Source organism: Haemorhous mexicanus, chromosome 19 (assembly GCF_027477595.1).
Source record: "Haemorhous mexicanus isolate bHaeMex1 chromosome 19, bHaeMex1.pri, whole genome shotgun sequence".
Lineage (NCBI taxonomy): Eukaryota > Metazoa > Chordata > Aves > Passeriformes > Fringillidae > Haemorhous > Haemorhous mexicanus.
In genome coordinates this window covers 6,853,242-6,875,946 of record NC_082359.1, presented here as the reverse complement: position 1 = coordinate 6,875,946, position 22,705 = coordinate 6,853,242, and the positions used below count along the sequence as shown (strand labels likewise).

General features: G+C 42.4%; 1 protein-coding gene across 5 annotated transcripts in view; it reads left to right on the top strand.

Annotated features, from left to right (window-relative positions):
* Positions 1–22,705, top strand: part of ARVCF (ARVCF delta catenin family member) — a 152,121-nt gene that overhangs the window by 55,836 nt on the left and 73,580 nt on the right. For all 5 annotated transcript variants that reach the window (XM_059863834.1, XM_059863832.1, XM_059863835.1 and 2 more), the window contains exons 2-3: positions 8,362–8,520; positions 17,186–17,793. In XM_059863834.1, coding sequence (XP_059719817.1) covers positions 8,362–8,520; positions 17,186–17,793 — 767 coding nt within the window. The remainder of the gene's footprint in view (positions 1–8,361; positions 8,521–17,185; positions 17,794–22,705) is intronic.

Here is a 22,705-nt window from a genome sequence, read left to right as displayed (position 1 = left end):
CCCAGCAGCAGGAGCCAGGCTGGGTCAGAGGCTGCTCCCACCTTCCTGCTGGGCTGTGTGCAGAGCCTGGCTCTTGGGGGGGCTGGAACACGGGGGGTGAGGTGCAGAGGGAAGAAGCAGTGTGTGATTTAACAGGGGTCATCTCCTGGGGAGCTGTGTGGGCTGACACAGTCCTGCTGCCTCCCTGCCAGGCAGAGCTGCTCTGGGGCTTTGTCGTGGGAGACACTGGCAGGCACAGTCCTGGTGAGATGGGGGATTGGATTTATTGTCAATTGCTTTGTATTCCCTAGAATGAGAAGTAATTTCTTTTAAGGAACAGCTTTCTTGGAATGCAGGCTTAAACAATCATCAGTGGTCTGTTTGTTCTGTTTCCCTCAGGATTAGAAAAGGTTTTCTTGTTTGGTTTTTTTATTTTTTTGCTTTTTGTGTTGTGTGTTTTTCCACAATAAGCATTTTGGTTGCGTACTTCAGATCTACCAGCAAGATTGTGGGTGGATGAGGAGATGAGTTAAATTTAACACTGATCTGATATGGCTCCTAGGACACTTAAATAATGCTCCAGCCTTGGTCATAATTCAGAGAATGCAGAGATGGTTTAGATCTGCCTTGAAGTTAAAAGCAATTCTCTAAGGTAGTTTTGTAGCAGTGCAAGTGGGCGTGTGTGTGCCAGCCTAGGACTGGCTGTGTCTGGCAGGCTTTGCTCTAACTCACTAATGATATGTGAAGGTGGCTGGGGTAGAGTCTGGGACACACAGACTGCATAAAGAAACCTGCTCTCACCTGCCAAACTGGCAGTTGTTTTTTTGTTTTAGATGAAGGACCTAGCTTGTACTTCTGACTCCCAGGTGCATGTAAATTTGTGGACTTGATCTCTAGTGATAAATGCATCCGTTTAATTTGTGATCCAAGCTCTGTGGGGCCTGGAAGAAATGAAATCTGAATGCTTGTCTTGCAGAAAGGAATGTAAAATTAGTCATCCTACACCACCCTTAATGCCAGTGCTGTAGAGGCAGCAGGTGGAGATGAAGAAAAAAACTTGGTGGAAAGTTATAATCCATGGTATAACCTCATCCCACTAAAAATTTCCCTCATTTAGCCTTGGTTAGTTCATCTGAGACTCCAGAGAGGAAACAAGTCAGATCTGTTTTGGGTTTGGTCAAAGATTAGGCATGCAGATTTACATTGTGTTTGTCTTTGGGAGGTAGTTTGGCAAATTGCAGTGAACTCTCTGTACAAATCTTGGTGAGAAACAATCATTTCCTGCTCAGTTTCCTACTGGGCAGGCTGTCCAGATAAACACTGGCCATGCTGTCCACAGTTAAGGGAAGGAGAGCTCTGTGTGCCAGGTGCTCTTTCTTTTTTGTGGTTTTTTTTTTTTTTTTTTTGTTGTTGTTTTGTTTTGGTGGGGTTTTTTGTTTTGTTTTTGGTTTTGGGGGGTTTTTTTCTTTTTCTTTTTGGTTGTTTTTTGTCCTGTATAATTTTCATATTACAAATAATGGCTACTGCTTCTATTTTACTACTTGATCTTGCTGGACTACTGGGACAAAAAGGGTTATGACTAAGGGACTGAATGATGACTTGTGATACCCTTGTCCTATTCTGGGTTCTACACAGACTCCTTACACTGGGGCTTTGAGGCCTGGATTCATCCTCCAGCTTTAATGCTGTCTTGAAGCACTTGATGTAATTCCTGTGCAGAATCAATGGCAAGAGCTGGATTTGTCCAAGGAAGTAATGTAGTCTGTGCAAGTTCTGTCCTCTGACTCTTCTACTCTTCTTTTTGACTGACAAGAAAGAATTAAGTTATCCTGCATTTAGATACCTTGTTAAGCTGCCTAAAGTTAGATGGTGTGAATTTGAACCTATTACTCATCCGTTCCTCATCTGGAAGTTGTGTGTCCTCAGACTTCCTTCCCAGGAGCTGTTGAGGTGAGCAGACAGCTCTGTCACATTGCAGCACTGTTGCCCTTTGCAGTGCAAAGCTGCTAGTGATGGTTTTGTTCAGAAAATCCAAGGGCATGTGTGATTTCCTGAGCATTACCTTAATGTAGTGGCACTGATTAACATGTGAGTTTGAAGTACACATCATCCTTCAGTTGAAGCTGACTGAGATGTAATGTCTTGACATCCGTGGTTAACACCCAGTCAATCTGAAAAGCAGGGCAAGGCAATAGAGAGCCCTGAGAGACACCTTGTCAGAGTGACAAATTGCCCTTTCTGATTCAAAGGACCGGCTTGCATGGCAGTGCTAAACAGCTCCTGGAGAAAGGGGAGGGGAGCATGGGAAAAATACCCTATTTGTTTAGGCCTTCCCATGTATTTTTTGTTTGTTGCTCGGACTTGAAGCTCTTTGTTTTCCTTAGTCTGAAACAACTTAACAGCAGGTTGAGAGGAGCAAAGCCTCTGGGATTCTGCCTCTCCCACTTCTCCTTCTTATAAACTGTTTACAATCTCCTTCAGTTTCCTAGCTTTGTATGGAAAAGTTCAGTGGGTCAGCTTTCCCTTTAGCTTCATCCATCATTCCAGTCAATTAGAAATAGTTGAGGGCCAATTGCCCGGTCTTCCATTAACTGAGACACTTCAGATTGTTTAGAATAGCATAAAAGCCCTCTTTGTTGCCCGTGGGGCAGGCGCTGGGTTTGCCCGCTGATGGGCGGCCACCGCGTGGCTGAACAGAGCCCCAGTGTGTCCTGCTGTACTCCAGGGGTGAGTATTGCTGCTCCAGGCCTTGTCTGGGGGCTGAACCCTCTCCTTCACCTCCGCCTCTTGCTGTCCCTGAAAGGTGTGATGCCTTCAAAGGGTGAATTACCATGCCTGCTTCCCAAAAAACCCTCTCCTCTTTGTGGCTTTTCAGAGCTCCTGTCGTTATAGGTTTTCTCCAGTTGCTGAAATGTTCCTTTTAACCTTGGTGCTTTAAAAGCTCTTGGCATTATTTGTTCCTTGCTTGTCGTGTGTGTTTCTGAAGGACAAAGGAAGTGTGTAAGTGTTCAGGAAACAGTTGGTGCATTGTGGTGTGGGGCTGAGTTCATTCTGGTACCCTGTGCCAGGACAGCCTGCTTTCATTTGGGGCTAACATTTCCCTTCTGTTCTGATCTGACCAGCCTTAGGGGAGAGCTTGTCAGAGCTCCAGCAGAGCTTGGAGCTTTCTCATAAGTTGGTGTGTTTGGGTTCACATGGAAGTGCACAGAACCCATTGTATACATACATATACATAAATATATATGTATTTATGTATATAAACCCCACATTTTATTTCACATGAGAAAACAAAAAAGTAAGTTTACTAGATGGAGGTTTGTTTATCTGCAGCAAAGTAGATATTTATGTATTCCCATATTTAAGTCATTGTCTGTATTGCAGACTCCCCTTCCAGCATCGTGTGTGCCTGGGTTTCAGTACAGGCTGGTCCTGTACTGAAACCCAGGTCCTGTTGTTCTAGAGCTGTCTTGCTTGAGTGTGCCATCATTTGATCCCAGTTTTGGCACAATGTTTCCCCAGACATGAGGGATTTGGGTAGGTCTGGCTGTGTACTTGTGCTTTGCTGCTGAGGACTTGGACCTTGCTGTGCTTTTTGAACTGGGGGAAACATCCTGTGGCAGTCCTTGAACTTCAGGTCTCCATGTGCTTGTGGAAGGTGCCCTGCCTTGCAGTTGTAAAGCACTGCAGTGTGTGAGGGCTCCCCTGATTTTGAAGAACAAACTAGAAAGAGTGGGATGGTTTCCTTTACAGCTGCCCCTCAGGTGACCCAGGCTCAGTGATGGGCACGAGCTGCTCAGCTTGGAATCCAGCTTTTGCACTGCTGAGATGCACAGAAAGCTCTCAGGACAAATCAGGGCAGAGAGCACAGCAGGGATCTTGGGGCTGTGGGGAAAGATGGTGCTCTGACAAGGCAGGAGGCTGTGATAACCAGATCTGAGAGTCTTTAGCTGCTGGAGTTGATCTTGTACTAGAAAAAGTCTACCCCAAGCACACCAAGTTCAACAAATTCCATCAGCGATTTCCTTCTTCTCTGATGTCCCAGTCTGATGCAGATCTCAAGACAGACATTTTTCAGCAGCTGTGTTCCTGCAGATTTGCCTTTTGTGTCTTCCTCCACATGCCTCCAGCAAATAAAAGCTTGAGGACATGACTGAGTGGAAGTGCAGACCTGAGTGGGAAGGAGACCATTGGGGCACAACATCAGCCTGAGACTTGACTCCAGCAGAGCCAGTGTTCTCTTGCTTTACACTTAGAAATAATCTCATGCTTTGCAGAGATTGAAGCTTTAAAAAGTAATTTAAAGAGTAGTAGAGGAGAGAGAATCCACATTTAATTCAATTAGCATTGTTGTCCAATGCCATTAATTATGCCCAGACTTGTAATGTGTTTCACAGGAGCTGATACACTTGAGCTTTGTCTGTGCTGGGGTTGGCTGAGGACAAGTATGTCCACTGATGTAGAATCCAGCCTTTGTGCTTTGCAAAACCCCTGTTATCTGACTGTAGCCTGGAGTAAGGAGTAGCTGGAATAGCCTGCACTGCAATCTTTAGAACAAAGGAGATCTTGGGGACAATGAAGATTCAATGTACATGATTTCAGTGTTCTTGAGGAGAGGCTGTTTTAGTGGAAATAATCATCTCCTGCAATTTTATATTATTTCCAGACTGTTTAAAATTGTTCCATAGGCAGAGAATAAAGAACCTTGTTTACTGTCTTGAAGTAGGATGTCTGATCCTCCTGGGGGAGGTTATTCTTTTATTAAAACAGATATAAAATAGCTGCTTTGATGGAAATACAGGGCTAGGAATTGAAATGGTGATGATTACAGAAGCTATAGTAGTCTAATGCAAAATAAGCCCTAGGAGATATGTGCCCTAAATGATAAATCACTGTTCTTTAACAAAATAAGAATTACTGTTACTTTATGTTTCTTGCTTATTTTACAAGGTCTTTAGCTGTTTCATCTGCACTTAAATTTTACAGGCTGGAGGTGAATTGATTGTTGCTTTGTGTTGTAAATGGCCTCCTTTTTTAAAGCACACTGAAGATGCAAGTACAAATCAACAGGATAGGATTCATTTAGTCTCAAAAAAGCAAAAGTAAAAGGAAGAGTCATGACTGCTGACACCACATGCAATAACTGCACTGGAATCTGTTCTTACAATTTGGTAGAGTTTTGTAATCTCATTGCTTTTGCTTTGGAAGCCTCCAGTAAGGTAAATTAGTATATGTTATTTTGAACTGGAAATAACCTCCTTCTAGCAGGCAGGGAATACTGGTAGCATTATTCATTAGGGATGTCATGTTCCAGCCCTATCCAGCAGCTTGTGGTTTACTCTGGATAATTAGGCATACCTGCCAAATGTTTGGGATCTGAGATGCTGAGATGTATTTAGCAAAAAAGACCGTCCTAAATACTGGCTTCGGAGCTGAGCACAGAGGAAGTAGTTGAAAGGGGTAATGTGTCCCAGTTTCTGCAATTTGTGATGACCTAAAATCCTTAATGATGGCGTCTGAAAACAGATAACGAAACCTTTGCATCTTTTCTACGTTCATGTTCGCTTGTGACAGCTCCAAGCTAGCAGTGCAGAGAAAGGACTGGGTTTGGAGATCAAAGAACAGCCTGGTTCAGGCAGTTTGGGGTGAGCTGGGTGACAGGCTGTCCCCATGGCTCACTGCATTCCTCAGTAGCTCACACAGTAAGAAGGAAGACACAGTTGATGCTGGCTGGGCACCTGTCTGTGTTGAGATCTCTACCTTGAGCTGTGCAAGCTTTTCGCCTCTCTGATGCCAGGGACAGTCTCTTGCTAACAATAGTTTTCTCTTGTAGGAATGCAGATCTGTACCATATCTCCCTGAATCTTCATTTTAGAAGCAGCCAGAGGATAAAACCCAGCACAACGCTCATTTAAAGTCAATATGCTCTAGCTTGCAATTTGCTCATGTTTAAGTGCCTAGCTTTTAAGGTTTCCTTTGCCCACAGGCAGTCTGAATACAAAGGCAGGCTCTCTATTTTTTTTTTTTTTAATAAAGAAAAAGTATTGTGAAAGCTCAAAGAACAAAATACTTCTTTCCACCTTCCATCTTCTCAGGTTTATTATCAGAAAACAGAGGCTGCCTGTATAAAGTCTAGAGGGGAACAAAGAGATGCCAACACCTCAAGTGCAGCTGGAAATGAAGGTGATGGATGAGCTCTGTGTGTGTACATACATGTGTGAGAGGAGTGAGCAAGTCCCACCTTGCAGCAGTGCTGAGCTTTATAGGGATAAGGTGTTGTGCAAAGCCCTCTACATGTAACTGCTTTCTTTGTTCTTGGTAAGCTTTGGTTGAGTGAAGATGAATAAAAGTTCTGAGTCTCTACTCAATTGCAGTATTGTGTAAATTATTCTCTTTGCAGGAAAGCTTCGCTGTGGGGTGTGAGAAAGGGAGTTGCAGTTATAACACAGTATCTTCAAGAAAGATGTGAAAAGAATAATGTATTTATTGCAGGAGCAGTTCCCCTTCTGGAGCCATGCACAGAAGGCATGATGTGCCATCTGAACTCTACCATGAAGAATTCAGCATGTAGCATAAGTTATTTGCCATTAACAATTTGAGTCCTGCAGACTGGAAGGAGTGATTTTCTTTAGGATTTCAGAAACCTTATTCTCATTGATTGATGCTGTAAGCTGAGTTATTCTGTGGTTTCAATAGAAATGGAAGTAGTGCCTGCTTGTATCACTTGTGGTGCCTTGCCTTTGAAGGCTGTCTCTGTTGCATTTTGACTGAGGTGATTGGCAAAGGCTTATTGTCATGGTCTTGGTTAATATTAGTGCTTACCTGAAACTGGGAGTGGCTTCCTTACTGAAGTCTGAGTTCCAGAAGGTCAGAATATAGCTGTAAATAAAGGAAGACTGGGCAGGGGCATCTCAGCTTGTTTAAAGAGAAATGATAGATCATGCAAGAATTAAATGTGAACCTTAATGAAACATCAGCAGCAAAAGGTCACTGGGGGCCTGCACAAAATATGGCACAGCAAAAGGGGAAATCCAAAGGCTATAGCTGGGTTGAAATACAATTTTTCTAAATGATACAAAAGGTAGTTTTGTAGTTCCCTGGTGATGAAGCTGTTCACATGGGAAGAATATTTAAACCTTTATGTAGTTAGGTTGAGCACCTCTATCACAGCAGTTTCATCCCAAGCCTTTTTATTTTCCTATGATGTGAAGAGATAGAATGGATTTGTCCAGAGTTTGCTTTTGTCAAAGTGTGTTCAATTTGCAGTTTTGGGCTCCGTGTCATTCTTCTTGGATTTTCTGGTTTTTGTTTTTATAATATGTGTGTAAAAATGTGTGTGTGTGTATATAGTCCTTAATACAGGCTATTCTTTGAGTGTCTGAGAGGATGTGCCAACAGAAGCCCTGCTTTGCCTTTAAAGCCTGTGTAGCCAGATACCTTCAGGGCTTGTAATGAAATGAGCAGTTTGTAGTTTCATTTTACGTGGCTGAGGATTCATAATGCTGGGCAAAAGTCTGAGTTCTCAGTGCATAAGCTGGTTCTTTATTGGCCCCTTGCTGGGAAACTTCTGAAAGGCATTCATCTTCCAAAGGGAGCTTCTCTGATTTCTGTGCTGGAACACACAATTGCATAGGAAAAGGGAAGGTTCAGACACCAGTGCTGGCGAGCAGCAGAGTGTTCTCTTTAGGCACTATCCCTGCAAGAACCCACCTCTGATCTCCCTTCTTTCTGTTTAGATTTTATTCTGTTGTCTCTCTGTTAGAAATTTAAATAAGCTTGTAGCCAGTTAGACCTTACAGACTTAGTGAGGATGTAGGAAGGGAAGCATTTCAGTGAATTTATCTCTAGCTGTGAAGTTTTTGTTTAATTATTATCGCTTTGGGCAGTTAGGGAAAGGTGTCTGTTTAATTGTAGGTGTTGATGTTTTATAGCCTTCTCTAGTCTCCAGCTGAGTGTACTTGGTCAAATGCAGAGAAACTTTCAATGGTGTGTAAGATTAACTGCTCTGAAAGCCAGTGGGCCTGTTCACTGCAGAACTGAAAGAATGTTTTTGCAGAGAAAAATTCCACTTCTTCTATGCTGGGCATTGAGGAAGCTTAAAACAGATTTAAATTTAAGATAGTCTGTTAGTCTGTTGCCTGTTAAAATGAAGTACTTGATAGATGCTTCACATGATTTCTGTTTGCTGCACTGAGCCCAGTCATACCAGCACAGTTGCAGCAAGCTTGTCTGAGACAGGAAATACTCCTTTCTCTGAATCTCTGCTTGCAAATTGTTGGGTAAAATAAGAGTTTTTTTCAATCAAGGAAGCTGAAGTCAGTGGAATAGTTTCACCATGATGGTAGAAGTAAGAAGTTAATTTTTTTTTAACCTTCTTCTTTATAGGAACAAAGCCCCAGTAACCAGACTTCAATAGCAATGATGCAAGAGCCTCAAGAAATGGTGGAAGAGACAGTCACTGTGGAGGAAGACCCAGGCACTCCCACTTCCCACGTGTCTATTGTCACTTCTGAGGATGGAACCACGAGGAGAACTGAAACCAAGGTGAGAGGTTAACAACCACTGAGGGAAATGGCAAAGTGCCATCTAATCATGGAATAGAAATAGCAGGGAGTAGCCTGAGTGATGACAATCATGCTATTGTGATTTTGAGCATGGTGTTTGCCAGCAGAGCTGAGCTCAGGGCTTTTTCAGTTTCACCTCTGTGTCTGGATTGCTCCCTATCAGCTCTGCTGATACTGCTGTTCATGGAGCTGTGTACTGAACAGTAGAAATGATCCAGGTTAACCAAACAAAACCACCAGAACCCCTCCTCAGGCTGCTTATTCTTGTAATATTCACTTCATTCTACTGAAGCAGTTCGCAGCCTTGCCCTGCAAACAAAAAGTGATGAGTTGGTAGGGCTTGGCTGAGGAAAATATGTCTTAAATTAGTGACAGTCTATAATAACATTATATTATGATTATGCATTTGTCCTGTAGAACAAGAAACAGCCTATGTAAATAACACCATAGCATTTAAAACCTGCAGCAATCTTGTGACTGGCATCTTACTCCTAATGCATGGGGAAAGCTGGGTGTGCTCCCCAGTGACTGTACCTCAGGTTTGGCTGGATTACAGGTGTTGCAAGTGTTTTAATTCTCCTGGTATCTTTTTGTTCTTGTGTAAGGTAATTTTACAGTCTCTGTTGAGCAGGTGCTGTGTGGTCATGGCTGCCTTGGATGCTTTCAGGGCCACTGGAACATTACAAAGATAAAGGGTGATTCCCGTTTTAAAAACTTTTAAACAGGACTGATTTAAAAAGAAAAAAGGGGAGGGGATTGTTCAACTGTGTTAAAAGGAGTTGGAGAGAGGTCACTGTGTAAATCAGTGTTTATTTTCACTGGTGTTCCAGATTTGCAGTCCTAGGATATCTATTCAGGACATCAGATCCTCAAGTTGAAGTAAATAAATGTTGATTTCCTGAGATCAGTAGGCCTGTACAGATGATAATAAACTGAGTATCTGGTTTAATAGTTGTTGCAGTTAGTTACAAGGTAAATATAACTGGCCTATTTTCTGATTGCTGGAGGGAGATTAAGGTTTTAAAATAAAAACAGATGAATATAAAACCCCCACATTTTTATTAGCCCTTCAAATAATCTAATGTATTTAATTTGTGACTTACATGAAAGAAATGCTGTTTTCTTTCTAGTGGCAGCAACTACTGTTATCTGCAGGAAGAAAGTGGTAAAATTACAGTGGGGATGGACAGCTTTTTATATGTACTAATAGTAGTGCATAATTTTAGAAGGCTGCAAGGGCATAAGATTATAGCTGTGACTGTAAAAATAGAGGTGAGGCCATGCCTCACCTAGATAACAGGACCACATGGGGTGAAGTAGTTTGTCTGGAATAGTTGTGGCACTGATAAAAGCTGTGTGTTTGTCACAGCTCAGAGGTGTGATTTTCTCCTCTGTGTTGGGGACCTCCTGTTCTTCCATCATCCCACAGGAGAGCACAGTGGCAGCTTCAAAACAGGCATTGTGGCTGCATAAGGGAAAGGAAAATTGAAAAAAACCAGCAACCCTGGAGCTACTGTTCCATTTCAAAGAGCAAGGCTTTCTTGTGCTATTGCAGGTCATGGCAGGCACTGAAGTGTGTCCAGGATGGGGGTGGGATGTGGAGCTGTCTTACTCTCCATTTGTGTTTCAAATAAAGCCACTGACTGCAGCTGAAGTACTACCTGGAGCTGTTTCCTAGTAATTCATTGCTACAAGGACCAACAGAAAAATACTAAAAACCCAGTTGTTGAGAAAAGTGATTCTGAAATGTCAAAACACAGCCTGGCTTAGCCCCGAAGAGGTGCTGAGACTTTGCTGGGGTTGTTGCCTCTGAAATGGTTTTGTTTGACTTTTCCTTGCTATGACAAAAAGGCATAGGTTTCACAGCTCTTAGATACTAATCTGAGGTCAGATTTTACAAGTTTTTTACATCACTTTGGTCTTCAACTTGCATTTTGTTTTGGTAGGGACTGTGAAAATGAAAACCGTGTCACTGGGGTTTAATAGCATCAGTTAATTGCCCTGGAGTTAATTGTCATTGACACAATCATTTCTAGTAGGTGTCATCATGGTGCTTTCATAGCTCATGCTATTATGTGTGAGAGCCTTACAGAGAAAACTAAGTTTCCTGGTACCTCTGTGCAGTGGCAGAATTCTGACCTTGCTGCTCAGAGGAGGGTGCTGAAGAAATCTCCCTGGCATGGGAGGTGCAGCCCCGTGGCTGCTGGCCACCCCACTGGCCAGGAGCAGGAGGGGTTGAGCCCAAAGCTGCAGTTTCGTGTCTCTGCCTGTTTCCTCACAGATTTAAAGAAATTGAAAATACACTTTACAAATCCCCCCCAGACCAAAGCACCCCACGTGAATCTGGCCTTGCAGTCAGTGTGCAGGTGGTGCTTTCTGTCCTTGTGGAGGAGCAGCATTTCCTGTGCTGGGAATCCTCACATCTCGTGTCAGTAGTCCCCAGGCTGTGAAGCTGAGATGGTCACACTGTGCTCAGGGGGAGTGGCTTTGTGCTCAGCCTTTCTTTTCACTCTGAGCAGTTGCCCTTGATGCTCTACATTGCTCTGCTTGCTCCAGGCCCCTTTAAGGAAGGATTTAGGACCTGTTGTTGTTGTGTCTATAACTAAGGGCTCTTCTGGACATTGTCAGCCACAATCTCCAGCATATCTGTCTTGCAAAGAAAGTGGGGGCATAAGATACTTCTGTGACAGAGTAAATAGCACAGGTCATGGTTTTTTAAGACCAGAGAGACCAGAGATGTTTTTCAAATGTATTCTTTGTTTGCTGGATAGTTTATGTGGGGATTTGTCAACCTTATGCCATTTTTGGATTCTTAAAAGGAAATTATCACTTATTTTTGTTAAATTGTGTGAATTTCTAGCTTGCTGGAGAGCGATGCCTCTGAAATTCTTCCTCTTGAAATGCAGCACAGCAAAGGCTGTAAATGTGAATGCTCCTGGATGCTGCTGTTCCTTTATTCTCTGTTCATTCCCCTATTGTTTCAAACCCATAATTTATAGAGGTTATTCTTTTCAATAGTGTATTAAGTAAACAGCCTTAATCTAGATGCATTGACAGTTTTGCTTTGCTTTTCCCTCATCTTTGAAAATGCCTGTAGCAGTGAAGCAGGAAGAAGGCGTAATAGAATTTAATATTTGACATATTTTAAATAGAGAACATCTGCCTTTTCAAAATGAGATATCTCTGGGTAATTTTCTCCTACCTGTTATTCTTTTAGTGTTATACTAAGTCCCTACATGGCATTCCTTGCACAAAAGATGTAGCAGATAACACTTCATTTCAACTTTATAATATCTCTGGAAGCCAAATACCTATCAAGCTAAAACAGTGAAAGTCACCTTGGGGAGAGACTTCCACTTCTTGCTGCTGGCTGGAGCACTGCCAGGTGTTAAAGGGAGCCTGTTGTAAGTGGCTCAAGAGAACTCAGTAAAGCAAATTAGATGTTTGTGTAAAAGTTCCCTTTTTTTTCTTTTTTCAGGCACCTTTTATTTTTATCTTTGAAATGCCAAAAGATTGGAGAGATTTAGGTCACTGTTACTCATTGAAATTGATGTTTTATCATAGCAAACTGTGAAATCAGTCTGTATACAAAGTTGTTTGTAGTAATTTGTAGTCCATCCATTTTCTTTGAGCTTTCCAATACTCAGCAGGTCCAGCTCCCAGCAGTGATTAACTGCTGTTCCCAATTCCTAACATCTGTGGTAAGAAAGTGGTTGTTACCAAAACTCTGGGTTGTGCTGCTGCCAGGTACCACAAGAGACAGTTCTTAGAAACTTTGCAGGAAATTCAAAGGAATTAGGCAATGGAGCCAGAATGGATTTTAGCTGAAGTTGAGGGCCCTTTCAAAATGTGAAATACTAGGCTTGAAATTGAAGAGGAGAGATTTCAGCTGTTGTTTAGAAAACCTGCAGGGTGAGTTCTTCCCCAGCATTTAATGGAAAGGTAATAGCTTCAACCTGCATGGGCTGATAAATTTTTACAGTCCATAGTTCAAAAATAAGCTCACAGAAATGTCAGGATGCTCAGATGCTCCTGCATTCCTTCTCCTCTGATTCTTGGTTTATGAGAGTTTCAACAAGATTGTTATCCCTGTCAGCTTTTATAATGCAGTTAATTTATTTCAAATATTTAGAGGCAAAACAAAACCAACCTCAGAAACAAAATGGAAGGTGGAATTATAGATAAGATGACTGCATCTGACCATGATAGACCAGTTCCACAGAAATCTTGGTTCTGTCTTTACTCCTCTGTGACTGAGCACTGTGAGGCACCTCCTTGTACCATATGCAAATGCATCCAGTAAATCCTGTTGTTGGGTAGTTTCATTTTTTTTTTTATCCCATCCTCCTAGATAAATAGGATGAGGGACAGCAAAATACAGAAGCTGCTTTAAATGTGTGAATGTTTCTTTTATGTTCCATTGGCAAATGTATTTCCAGAAACAGAATTAGTAAAACCATGGGGCCTGTAAGGGAATTTTTAACTAAAATAATTGTTATTTGTGCGGTGAACAAAGATAAGGTCAGTAAACCTGAAGTATACTCAGATTTTTGGGGTGTGGAGAGCAGCAATGAAAGCACTGACTTGAAGTATCACAAAATTTTCTCTGCAGAGAGCCTGAACTAGTAAGTAAATTGGATTTTTGTGGTGTTGGGGTTTTTTGGGGTTGTGTTTTGTTTGGTTGGGTGTTTTTGTTTTTGTTTTTTTTTTGTCCTGTAGCTGAAATCTTGGTAGCTGTACAGGGAATAAAGGGAATAAAGAATTTCAAATACAACTTCATAGGAAAGTAGCCTGAAGCTTTGCTCTGCTACTCCAAGATTGGGGCATTTAAAAAATTGAGCATCTTTGATTTGTCATTGGAGTGAAAAAACCTTTTTACACAGGTATTCTTTAGAAATGGAAAGTAAAGAGAGGAAGTCAAATTACCCTCAAAGTAACTTGTAACTCTATGTTTTTTATTAGAGCACATCTACAGTGAGGAATTGATGCTAATAAATCTTTTTTAAGATGGGGTGCATCTGAAGGATCAGGTGTCTCTCAGACAAGGCAGTCTGTTGGCACTTCCATTTGGAATAGCTTCATTCTCTCTGGCTAATGCATCAGTATTAAAGAAACCACAAAAATGTTGGGAGAGAAGATTACTGTGCTGTCAGCTACTCAGGATTGCCTGTGTTCTTTTAAGAAATATAAATGAAACATTCCCTTGAGCAGGATTTCCTGAAATAAACGTGTTTGGTTTGTTGGTTGGGTTTCTTCTTTTGCTTGGAAACCTTTCATTAAATGGACCTTCATCTGTGTGCTGGCTAATTGCTGCCAAAAAGCTTCCTTTTATTGTCCTGTCAGCAGCAAAATCTGTTTATCACATGATAAATCTTCTATCTCAATGCCTCTGCCTGATAAATGAGGCATGAGTACAAATACTCCCTCTCTCTGAAAATATGAAATGGCTCTGTTTGATTGCCCCAGTGTAACACCTTTTGCATTACTGAGTGCTTTTATGCTATGAGAAATGCATACTTTAGTGCTTGAGTGAAATGTTCCTTTTTATGTGGCTGACCAAGGTGGTTTTGATTGTCCTGATAGTTTTTGTTTGCTGCTGGGTGCAGCATTCAGGTGTGCTAATGCTGTAAACTTGTTTTTACATGTGCTGTGCTGCCTGACACTGAGTGTGGCTTTCTGATGAGCCACAGCCATTGGAAGTCTGTCTGTGCTAGTCTGAAAGACAGGAAAATAAGGCAATGTAGATATAAACTGCAAACCAGTCCCTTGCATTCTGTTGGCAATTTAAACTAAAAACCCAAATTTCTGTGAATGCTCTGTGGAGTGCCAGAGCATGGTGAAAAGCTCACTAAGGTTAACTGCCAGGTCACACATTGTCTAGGAGGTGATTTTCAGTGATCTGAAATTCTGCTTTGTGGTTTTTGTGTGCAGGTAGCAGCTTTGGAGACAATTGTCCTGGCTGTAATATTTCTGTGATTATCACCTCATCCTGTTTACCAATAACATGGAGCAAGTCTTTGATGAAGGTAGACCTGATCCTGGAGGACAAAGTTTATTCCTCCTTTTGTGCTGTTGCTGCAGCCAGAGGAGGTGTGTTAGGTACTTCCCGTTGTCTGATTTTAACAGCTTTAGGAAAAATGGCAGTGACAAACTGAGCAAGCATGGCAGCTTGTGTCTGAGCAGCAGTGCTTGGGCTTGGATCTGCTGTGTGGTGCTGAAAGAAGGAGCTTTGTGAGGTTATGCAAGGGCACTTCTTGGCATTTAGAGAGCTCCTTCCTTCTTCCTTTCCGAGCATAAGTCTCCATTTCTGATTCATCCAATTGCTGACATCTGCCTTAGTTACCCTACCGTAAGTAATTCCTGTTATTCCCTTTACTGGTTCCCAAATTCAGGGACACAAAGGCCCAGCTTTTTGAATCCAGTTTTGTCGTGGCTTTGCAAAACTCGTGTACTTCAGGCCTGAGAAATGTCACTTTCTGCTCTTAGAAGATCACTTATGAATATGGTACTTTGAATAAAAGTATTGTTTCTGACTTCAGTAGGAGAACACTGAGCTGTGTTGCTTTGTGTGTATCCACTTCACAAAGAGCTACTGTAAGCTCTGCCAGCTCTTTCTCTCCTCTCACTGCTGAGTTTGTAAAAGCTGTGACAGTGGTCACGCTGACAAGTGAGCGGAAAGGAGAAGTATTGTACACAGGTAACAAGCAAAAACCCCCGTTGGACTGGATGTCATGAAATAAATGTTGAGTTTCTAGTTTCCTTTCTTCCAGTTACTAAAATGTGTGCTTTGAAAAAGGGAGAAAAGACTCAGAGGCCTGGAAGGGAGAGCATCTTTCCTGATGTTTACTTGATGAGGAAATCCCTTTGTATTGATGAGGAAAATTGTTTCAGCTCTGGCTCCAATGAGATACAGAGGTCATGTTCATACCTGGCTGTGCTGCATTCAGCATCGTGTTGCTGTTAATTGCACTGCTGGTGGAGAGGCATTTCTGCTGCTTTCAGTCTTGTAGGATTTCATTACTTCATTATGTTGAAGTATCATTTGCTCACAGATGTGTGAGGAAAAGAAATGCTGTTTGGGTGAATCTTTTTTCTGTTTGGGGTTTCTGTGTGAAAACATCTGGCTAGAGGACATGTCTGGAGCCACTTCAAGAGATGTAGTCTAATTATTTTACTTTGCAGTAGTTTGGCTAATCTGTTGCCAATCTAAATGTTTAAATCGGGGGCTGTAGGTCAAAATATTTATTTGGACTTCAGAGCTACTGAGCAATCCAGGGATACATGTTGTGCTTAACATTTCCCTTGAATGTAGCATTTCATTCTGAGACTTACATGAAGAAAAGTGTCGTTTGCTGATCCTTATTTATGTCTATAATAGCTTAGAAACCCCAGATACCTTTTACCAATTTTGTGGTTTTCCCCTGGTGAGTGTAATGATGTCAGGTAGTTTGATTCTCCCTCTCATCTTGGTGGATGAGCTGTTTTGCTGCTTGGTTGGGCTGAAAAGTCAGCACTTACTAGGATTAGGGTAACTCTATATAGGTTTCAGTAATTTTGGGGGTTAGGGCTACCAAGGATAGACTGGCATTTGCTGGACTTTTTATTCTTCCCAAAAGAGCTTTTGCTGGTCACTCTGGAAGGCAGGACAGAAGTTGATGGAGCCCAGATACCAACCCAAACAGAAAGCCCTTTGCTGGTTTGTAAATACAGTGGCTTTTGTCCAGCATTGCCTTAAACAGATTACCCGACCTTTGCCACAGAGGCAGATGGTTCTTGCAAAGTTTTAAGGACTCTTTGTTCTTATCCTTCAGCAAGAAACCCTGAATGCAAGAGCCCTGTGGGCATTTACTATTTTCAGTTTTTGCAAATTCTGTTTTGAAATGAAATGTGATTTATGGAAGTAAAGGTAAAGCTGTATTTGTATGCAGATTTTTCTTCAGTGTTTTAAACAAGCTTGTCTAGCATGTTTAGGTAGCTGCAATTGCAAAAACAATGTGGTGTTAGTGTTCATTATTACAAATTTGTTAGTCACCAAAATAATGACAACAGCTACCTGTTGGGTTTGTGTGGTGGTTGGTGGATGTAAGACTGTCTTAAAAGAGAAAGCAGGTGTGTTGTCCACAATCCTGAAGCCCAAAACTTCTCTGTTCAAGATCTTGATTTCCTAAAGATTATTGCCAGATTTGAGCTCCATCAAATTTCACAGAGGTGCAAACTTGATCCAGATCAAGCAGAAGCCCATAACTTTTTCTGTTAAACGAGAGGATATTTATGCTGTAGCTGTGGGAGGGCAGGCTGTGGCTCCACAACATGGTAAAGTCTTCTCTTAGGACAGATGTCTCCTGAAAACTTTTTGGGGGAATTGGAACTGGTGTAATGACTTTGTGCTGCTTCCATGTGCTGTCACATGGCTGCAGTGGTTTTGATTTGGTAGTAAGAGCCCAAAGAGTGTTTTTTTCAAAGTATTTTTCCACTGTTCATTCCGAAAGCCAGTAGGTGAGCTGATTGCTGCGCTGGCGTTACAGGCACAGACAGGAGTTTGCTCTGTGGTGCTCTCTCCCCCTTCTACTCCTCCACCTCCCTCTGTCTCACCACATTATGCAGCAAGGAGAGCATTAACACATTTACTCACTGCTTCCTGCCAGGTTACCAAGATGGTCAAGACAGTCACCACGAGGACGGTGCGGCAGGTGCCGCTGGGGCCGGACGGGCTCCCTGCCATGGACGGCTCCTCGCCCATGGGCAGCTACACCGACTCCATCGACAGGAGGTACCTGAAGAACGGGGAGCGCTTCATCACCCCCCAGGCCTCGTCCACCCTCAGCCGCTCCTACAACAGCTACAACGACTCGTATCCCGAGAGCCACGAGGGCCAGTACCGCCCCTACGTCGGCCACGACGGCTACGGAGACCTCTCGGACAGCTACGGCAGCTTGTCCCGGGGCGTCGGCTACCGGCCCCGCTACGCCTACGTGCCCGGGGGCACCTACCGGCCCGACGACGGCAGCTTCACCCTGCCCAGCAGGAGGGAGAACTACGGCCCCGTTGCCCAGCCCCAGGTGCCCGTGGGCAGCAGCGTTGACCTGAACCGCTCTCAGCCCGAGCGCTTCCAGCCGGAGCCCTATGGACTGGAGGATGACAACCGCAGCCTCGGAGTGGATGATGAAGGGTACGAACTGGATCCAGATTACTCCACTGTGAACAGGAGGACATCTGCAGGTGTGCCAGAAAGAGGAAGGCCTCACAAAGGAAGGTAAAAGCCATTTGTTTTTCACAGTCTGTTCTGCAACTTTTGCTTGTTTGATGATTTACATTCAAAGTCTGTGATCTGGAATTACTTGATAGAAAAACAGCGTGTAAGTGGCTGGAATACACACATGAAGTATGGAAGAGGGGTAGGGGTGGGGCCCAAGGACCCTTTCAGTGATTCTGGGCTGCTTAGTTCAGGTTGAATTTAGAGAGAAAGATGACCTTGTACAAGAAGGCTAAGTTACTTTTTTTCCCACCTCCTAAAAAGAGTTGTGAATGCTCTGTGTTGTCCCAGAGCAGTCCCACACTAGCAAGGTGAAAAGAAGGGTTTGTGATCTGTGAGACTCCTGACAGGTCTGGTTGTGTGCACATCTGCCAAACAAAAGCTTTGAACAGCTGGCTGAGGTTGGAGATGAGCTGATCCCTGGTGGTGAAGGGGTGCCAAGCTGTCTTGTGAGGTGTATGACAGCCTCAGCCCAGATCCTCTGCTAACCACACGCCCTCAGCTGTCTGACCAGGTTGTGCTGAACCTCACAGATCTTAGTCCTGTGCCTATAGAAGGGGAGAAAAGAATATTTGTGTTGTATTTAAAGTGACCAGTTACAAATTACTTCTGGTTCAGCCCAGTTTCTAAGGAATGGTCTATTTTATGCTGTGTTTTCTGGTATTAGTTGTTTATGCTGTGTTCACAGCTATCTGCTCTTGCATTTGAGAAAAAAACCCCAACAACCCCCAGGCTTGGGAAAAGAGTCCTGTTACTCAGCTGAAAGTCATCTTGTACAGACCTGAAAAACTTGTAATACTTTGTTTTCTAAGGGGTGTACAAATTTTACATGTGCCTGCTTGAAGTCATATCCTCATGATTCGTGTTTTGATATGGATTTCGTTCTCATTCTTTTCCTTTTAATTTAGAATAGTTTCCAGAGCTGTAAAGAGTCTGGATTCACCTGTCTCTGTGTACAGACAGTCTTTAGTCTTAACATTTCTGACCTCAGGCTTTGGTGCATCAGCAGCAGTTGTTGGTGGGATTTGTGTTGGCCTTTTTGGTCTCTCAGAGTCCTCTTCCTTGGAGACATGATGTCATTCATGCTTTTGTGGATCTGTTTTCCCTCCCTGTTCTGGGAGTTCATTCCAAAGCTAGAATCAAACACTTCCAAATTGTCATCTGTACTTGAGAGTTAAAAAACAAACAAAGAAACAAACAAAAAAGCCAGTGAAAAAAGGTGTCAAGGCATATCTCCCCTAACACCCTTCAAGTCCATTGTGACATCTTTGATTTTGTAGGCTTCCCAGCAGTGGAATCACATCCCTGTTTTGTGGGGCTGAAGGAAGTACCTGCACCCAGTGGGTGCCAGAATCCTGCTCAATCTATCAGGCTTGGATTTGTGCTTCCCTGAACTAAGCAAGTTTACAGTTCTTGCTAAAAGAAGTCAGGCATCAACGCTTTTAAATTTTTATTAACATTTTTCAAACTGTATGCAAAATGAATAATTAAATATATTCTTAGAACCTACTCATTTGCATTTTAAAATTCGGTGTTTTTATTAAACATCCCTTTGATTTATTGTTCCTTGCAGTTTGGATAGGACCAATTCATAATTTTTCTTCTATGTTTCTTTTGTTATGAGGTTTTTTCCATATTTAATGTGATCAAGAGGCTTTGACAAATAATTAGCCTGACTGTGGCAGCAAACTTTAGCTGTTGAGAACATAAGAAGATTGTATGAGGGCCTCTTCATAAGCAGTTACTTTTTGACATTTCAAAGAAATACTTGAACAATTCCGTAAACCTGCATTTCAGATATGCTACTGATCTGCAAGAAAATAAAGACTACAAGTAGTGCTTTGTACTAGATGAGGGTAATTGCTAATTTCTTATTCCTCTCTAGTTTTTTAAAATTTTTATTTCTGTGAAAATGATTAAATGAATGTGATTAATTGATGTCACTTTTGATTTCGGAAAGTTAGAATGTATAGAGCAGGTTGAACAACAGCTCTGTTGGATGCTGTTCTGTGTTACACCAACTTTCATCTCCTGTCCTGAGCAGAATTCCTGCACTGATGGCTCTCTGAGCCTTTGTCTCATGTTCTCCCCAGCAGATGCTGCTTCATGAGGGAGTAGTTTAAAGGTAGAATAAGAATCCTTACTCTCAGTTCCTGTTCTGGGAGGGCTTGAGTGGAGGTTTCTCATGGGAATCTGTGCTAGTGAGTCTGATTCCCTGTGTGATGAGGGAGCCCAGCTGTATCTGGAGGGGTCCTAGGCAGGGGGATTACAAGTACAGATTGTTCTTTCCAGCTCTTACCTGCTCCATTTGATCACAGAGATAAATGCCTATTTGTGCTTTTCTTCTGTCATCACCAGCCTCATTTTAAGCTACTTATATTTCATTTTAAATTGGGGAAAAATGTGCCTCCTCACAAACATCTCCAAATCCAGATAAATGCAAAAAGGCAAATGTTCCCTCTGTTGGCTCATCACTGCTTGTGGCTGGGCTTTCTTATTTTCCTTTGTACTGAGTCTCTCCTCATGGAAGATACATCACTTCCTGCAAGAGCACCTGGCACTTCTTGTTCTTCCCCTCACTTATGCTCTGGTTTGGTGTAAGTCAGGTTGCATAATAAATTTGGGTTAGAGAGAAGCATTTGGGATGTACAGTATTGGCTAAATGTTACTCAGGTTTACTTATAAAGGTATTTATACATGTTTAATTGAGTTTGTGCCTTTTTTTCCTTCATTTGCTAGGTCTCCTTTATTATACTAAGTGTTTTATTATAGTTTTTAAAAACATCTAGTTTTATTGTGTGCTGGATGTTTTATATACAGTCCTTTCTGCAATAGAAGCAGGAAGTACTGAATACTTTTATTCACAAAAAACATCCCCACTACTATTTGAATATTTCTTAATCATTAAATTGAAATAAACACAGATGAAGAAAGAAATGGCAAGTCATAACTCATCTTACTGATCTAAATAACTTCTGTTCATCTTTTTCTTGCGTGGGTGATGATTTCTTCCCAGAGTGGACCACTGCATTCTGCACTTGTGTGAGCATTCATGGGACCTCTTTTTTCCCTAAGGGCTCTGGAGCAGCTATTGCCAGTGTTACTGTTCCAGACAGGGTATAAATTTTTTATGTTGACTAAATCAACAACAGAGCAGTTTTTTGCTGTTAAATTATCTATGCCAGAAGCCTGCTTTAAGATACTGAGACTGTATTTGGTGGTCACTTCACAGTCCAAATTCCTATGACCAAGAAATGAGCCAAATTTTAGATGAAATACCTTTACCAGTGGGTCTATTGCTGCTGTTGGGTATGGGCAGTGAGAGTACTGGTAACACCACACATGCCAGTCTCATTCTTTTTCTGGTGGTTTTTTCAGAAATAAAAAGGTTTGTAATTGTAGATAAAACTTGGTCAGCACTTTTGGCCTACGTTCACTCATTCCAGGTGTACATGGGCAGCATTAGGATGTTGTCTAGTTTGGGGCAGGAGTTTATGGACATGCCTGGGCAGAACAGGGTGAGGCAAGCAATGTGGTCAGTTTGAAAAATACCTGAGTTTTTTCTGAGTGTCTTCCTTAGTGTGAATTCAGTTTGCTAATATTGTGGTTGCAGAAGGTGATGAATGGCAGAGTTTGATGTGGCAGGAGGCAACCAGAGTCAGCTCATCCATTGGCAGTTCTTGGGTGCCTCCAGTTAAGGGGATTTTGGTGTTTTAACCATATGGCCCATAACTCAGGCTTGACTCAGCAGAGGATTCACTCCAGTTTTGAATCCCCCTGTGTATCCTATCAGGGAACAGAGCTTGGCAAAAGTAGAATTTCATTCTGCAAAGTCTTTACATCTCCTCTTCAGTGTTTGGCACAAAGTTTCCTGCTGAAATCCCAAAGCCTTTCTGGTCTTTTATCCAAAGCAGACACCAGCTGCAAACTGTAATGAATGTAACACTTGTAGAAGTTGTTGAGGATTAAATGTTTAAATCCTTCACCTGTTTACTCAAATGTGCCTATGTTGAAGCCATGAGGAAGATGATAAATCCACAAGTTCTCTCCTAGTCTTTAACTATGCTAGAATGTGTTTTGATCAATTCCTGAGACAGGTGATTAGTGAGACCCATGGCATCCTAAAAACTCGGCTGCCTTGCTGCAGACAGACGGAAGGCAAGATGCTTGCAGTCAGCAACTCTGGCATAGCACCAGAGCTCTTCAGTCCTGAGAGTAGAGAGCTCTTGGTCTCCTGAGAGCAGTATCTGCTGAGGCTCTTGTTAGTCCTGTTATGTATCAAGTGGCTTTTCCTTCCCAGCCTAGCTACTCCAGTGATGTGGAAGTGAAAAATCTCATTTAGACTGTACCTATCTGACTCAGAAAGAGGATTTCTTTACTCAGCCAATGTGTAGATATGTTGGTGCTCAGGGTGTGTTTAATGCCCTGATAGATTCTTGCTTTTAACTTTCTTGCTCTGCCAGTCTGATCTTCCAGCCCTCTGTTAAAGGAGAGGTGATGGGGCTTGTGGCACTTCTGCCTTGCTCTGCCTGAGCAGTTGTTCTGCTCCTCTGCAGATGACCTGTTTTGGTAAGCTGCTTCCTCTGTTGATTTTTGTTAACCTTCCCTAGCCTTGATCAGTGTATTTGGTCATGTGAATCTAAGTAGTGTGATACTTGCTGTGGCTGAGCTTTCTTGTACACCTCCTAGGTTCATACACGATCTGAGTTTCTACATAATGATTTGGGGTCTTCAAGGTTCAGGTGTGCAGGTGTTTTCCTTTGCTGCCAGGTACAGTCATTGAGTTATGTCCCTGGTGCATTAGCAGTGGCTCTCACCACTGTTTCATCCTCAGAGGAATGGTGGATCTGGCCAGTGTGGGCTTATTCCAGCAATTGCGGGTTTTTGTTTTTGTCCTCTTCTCTCCTGATTG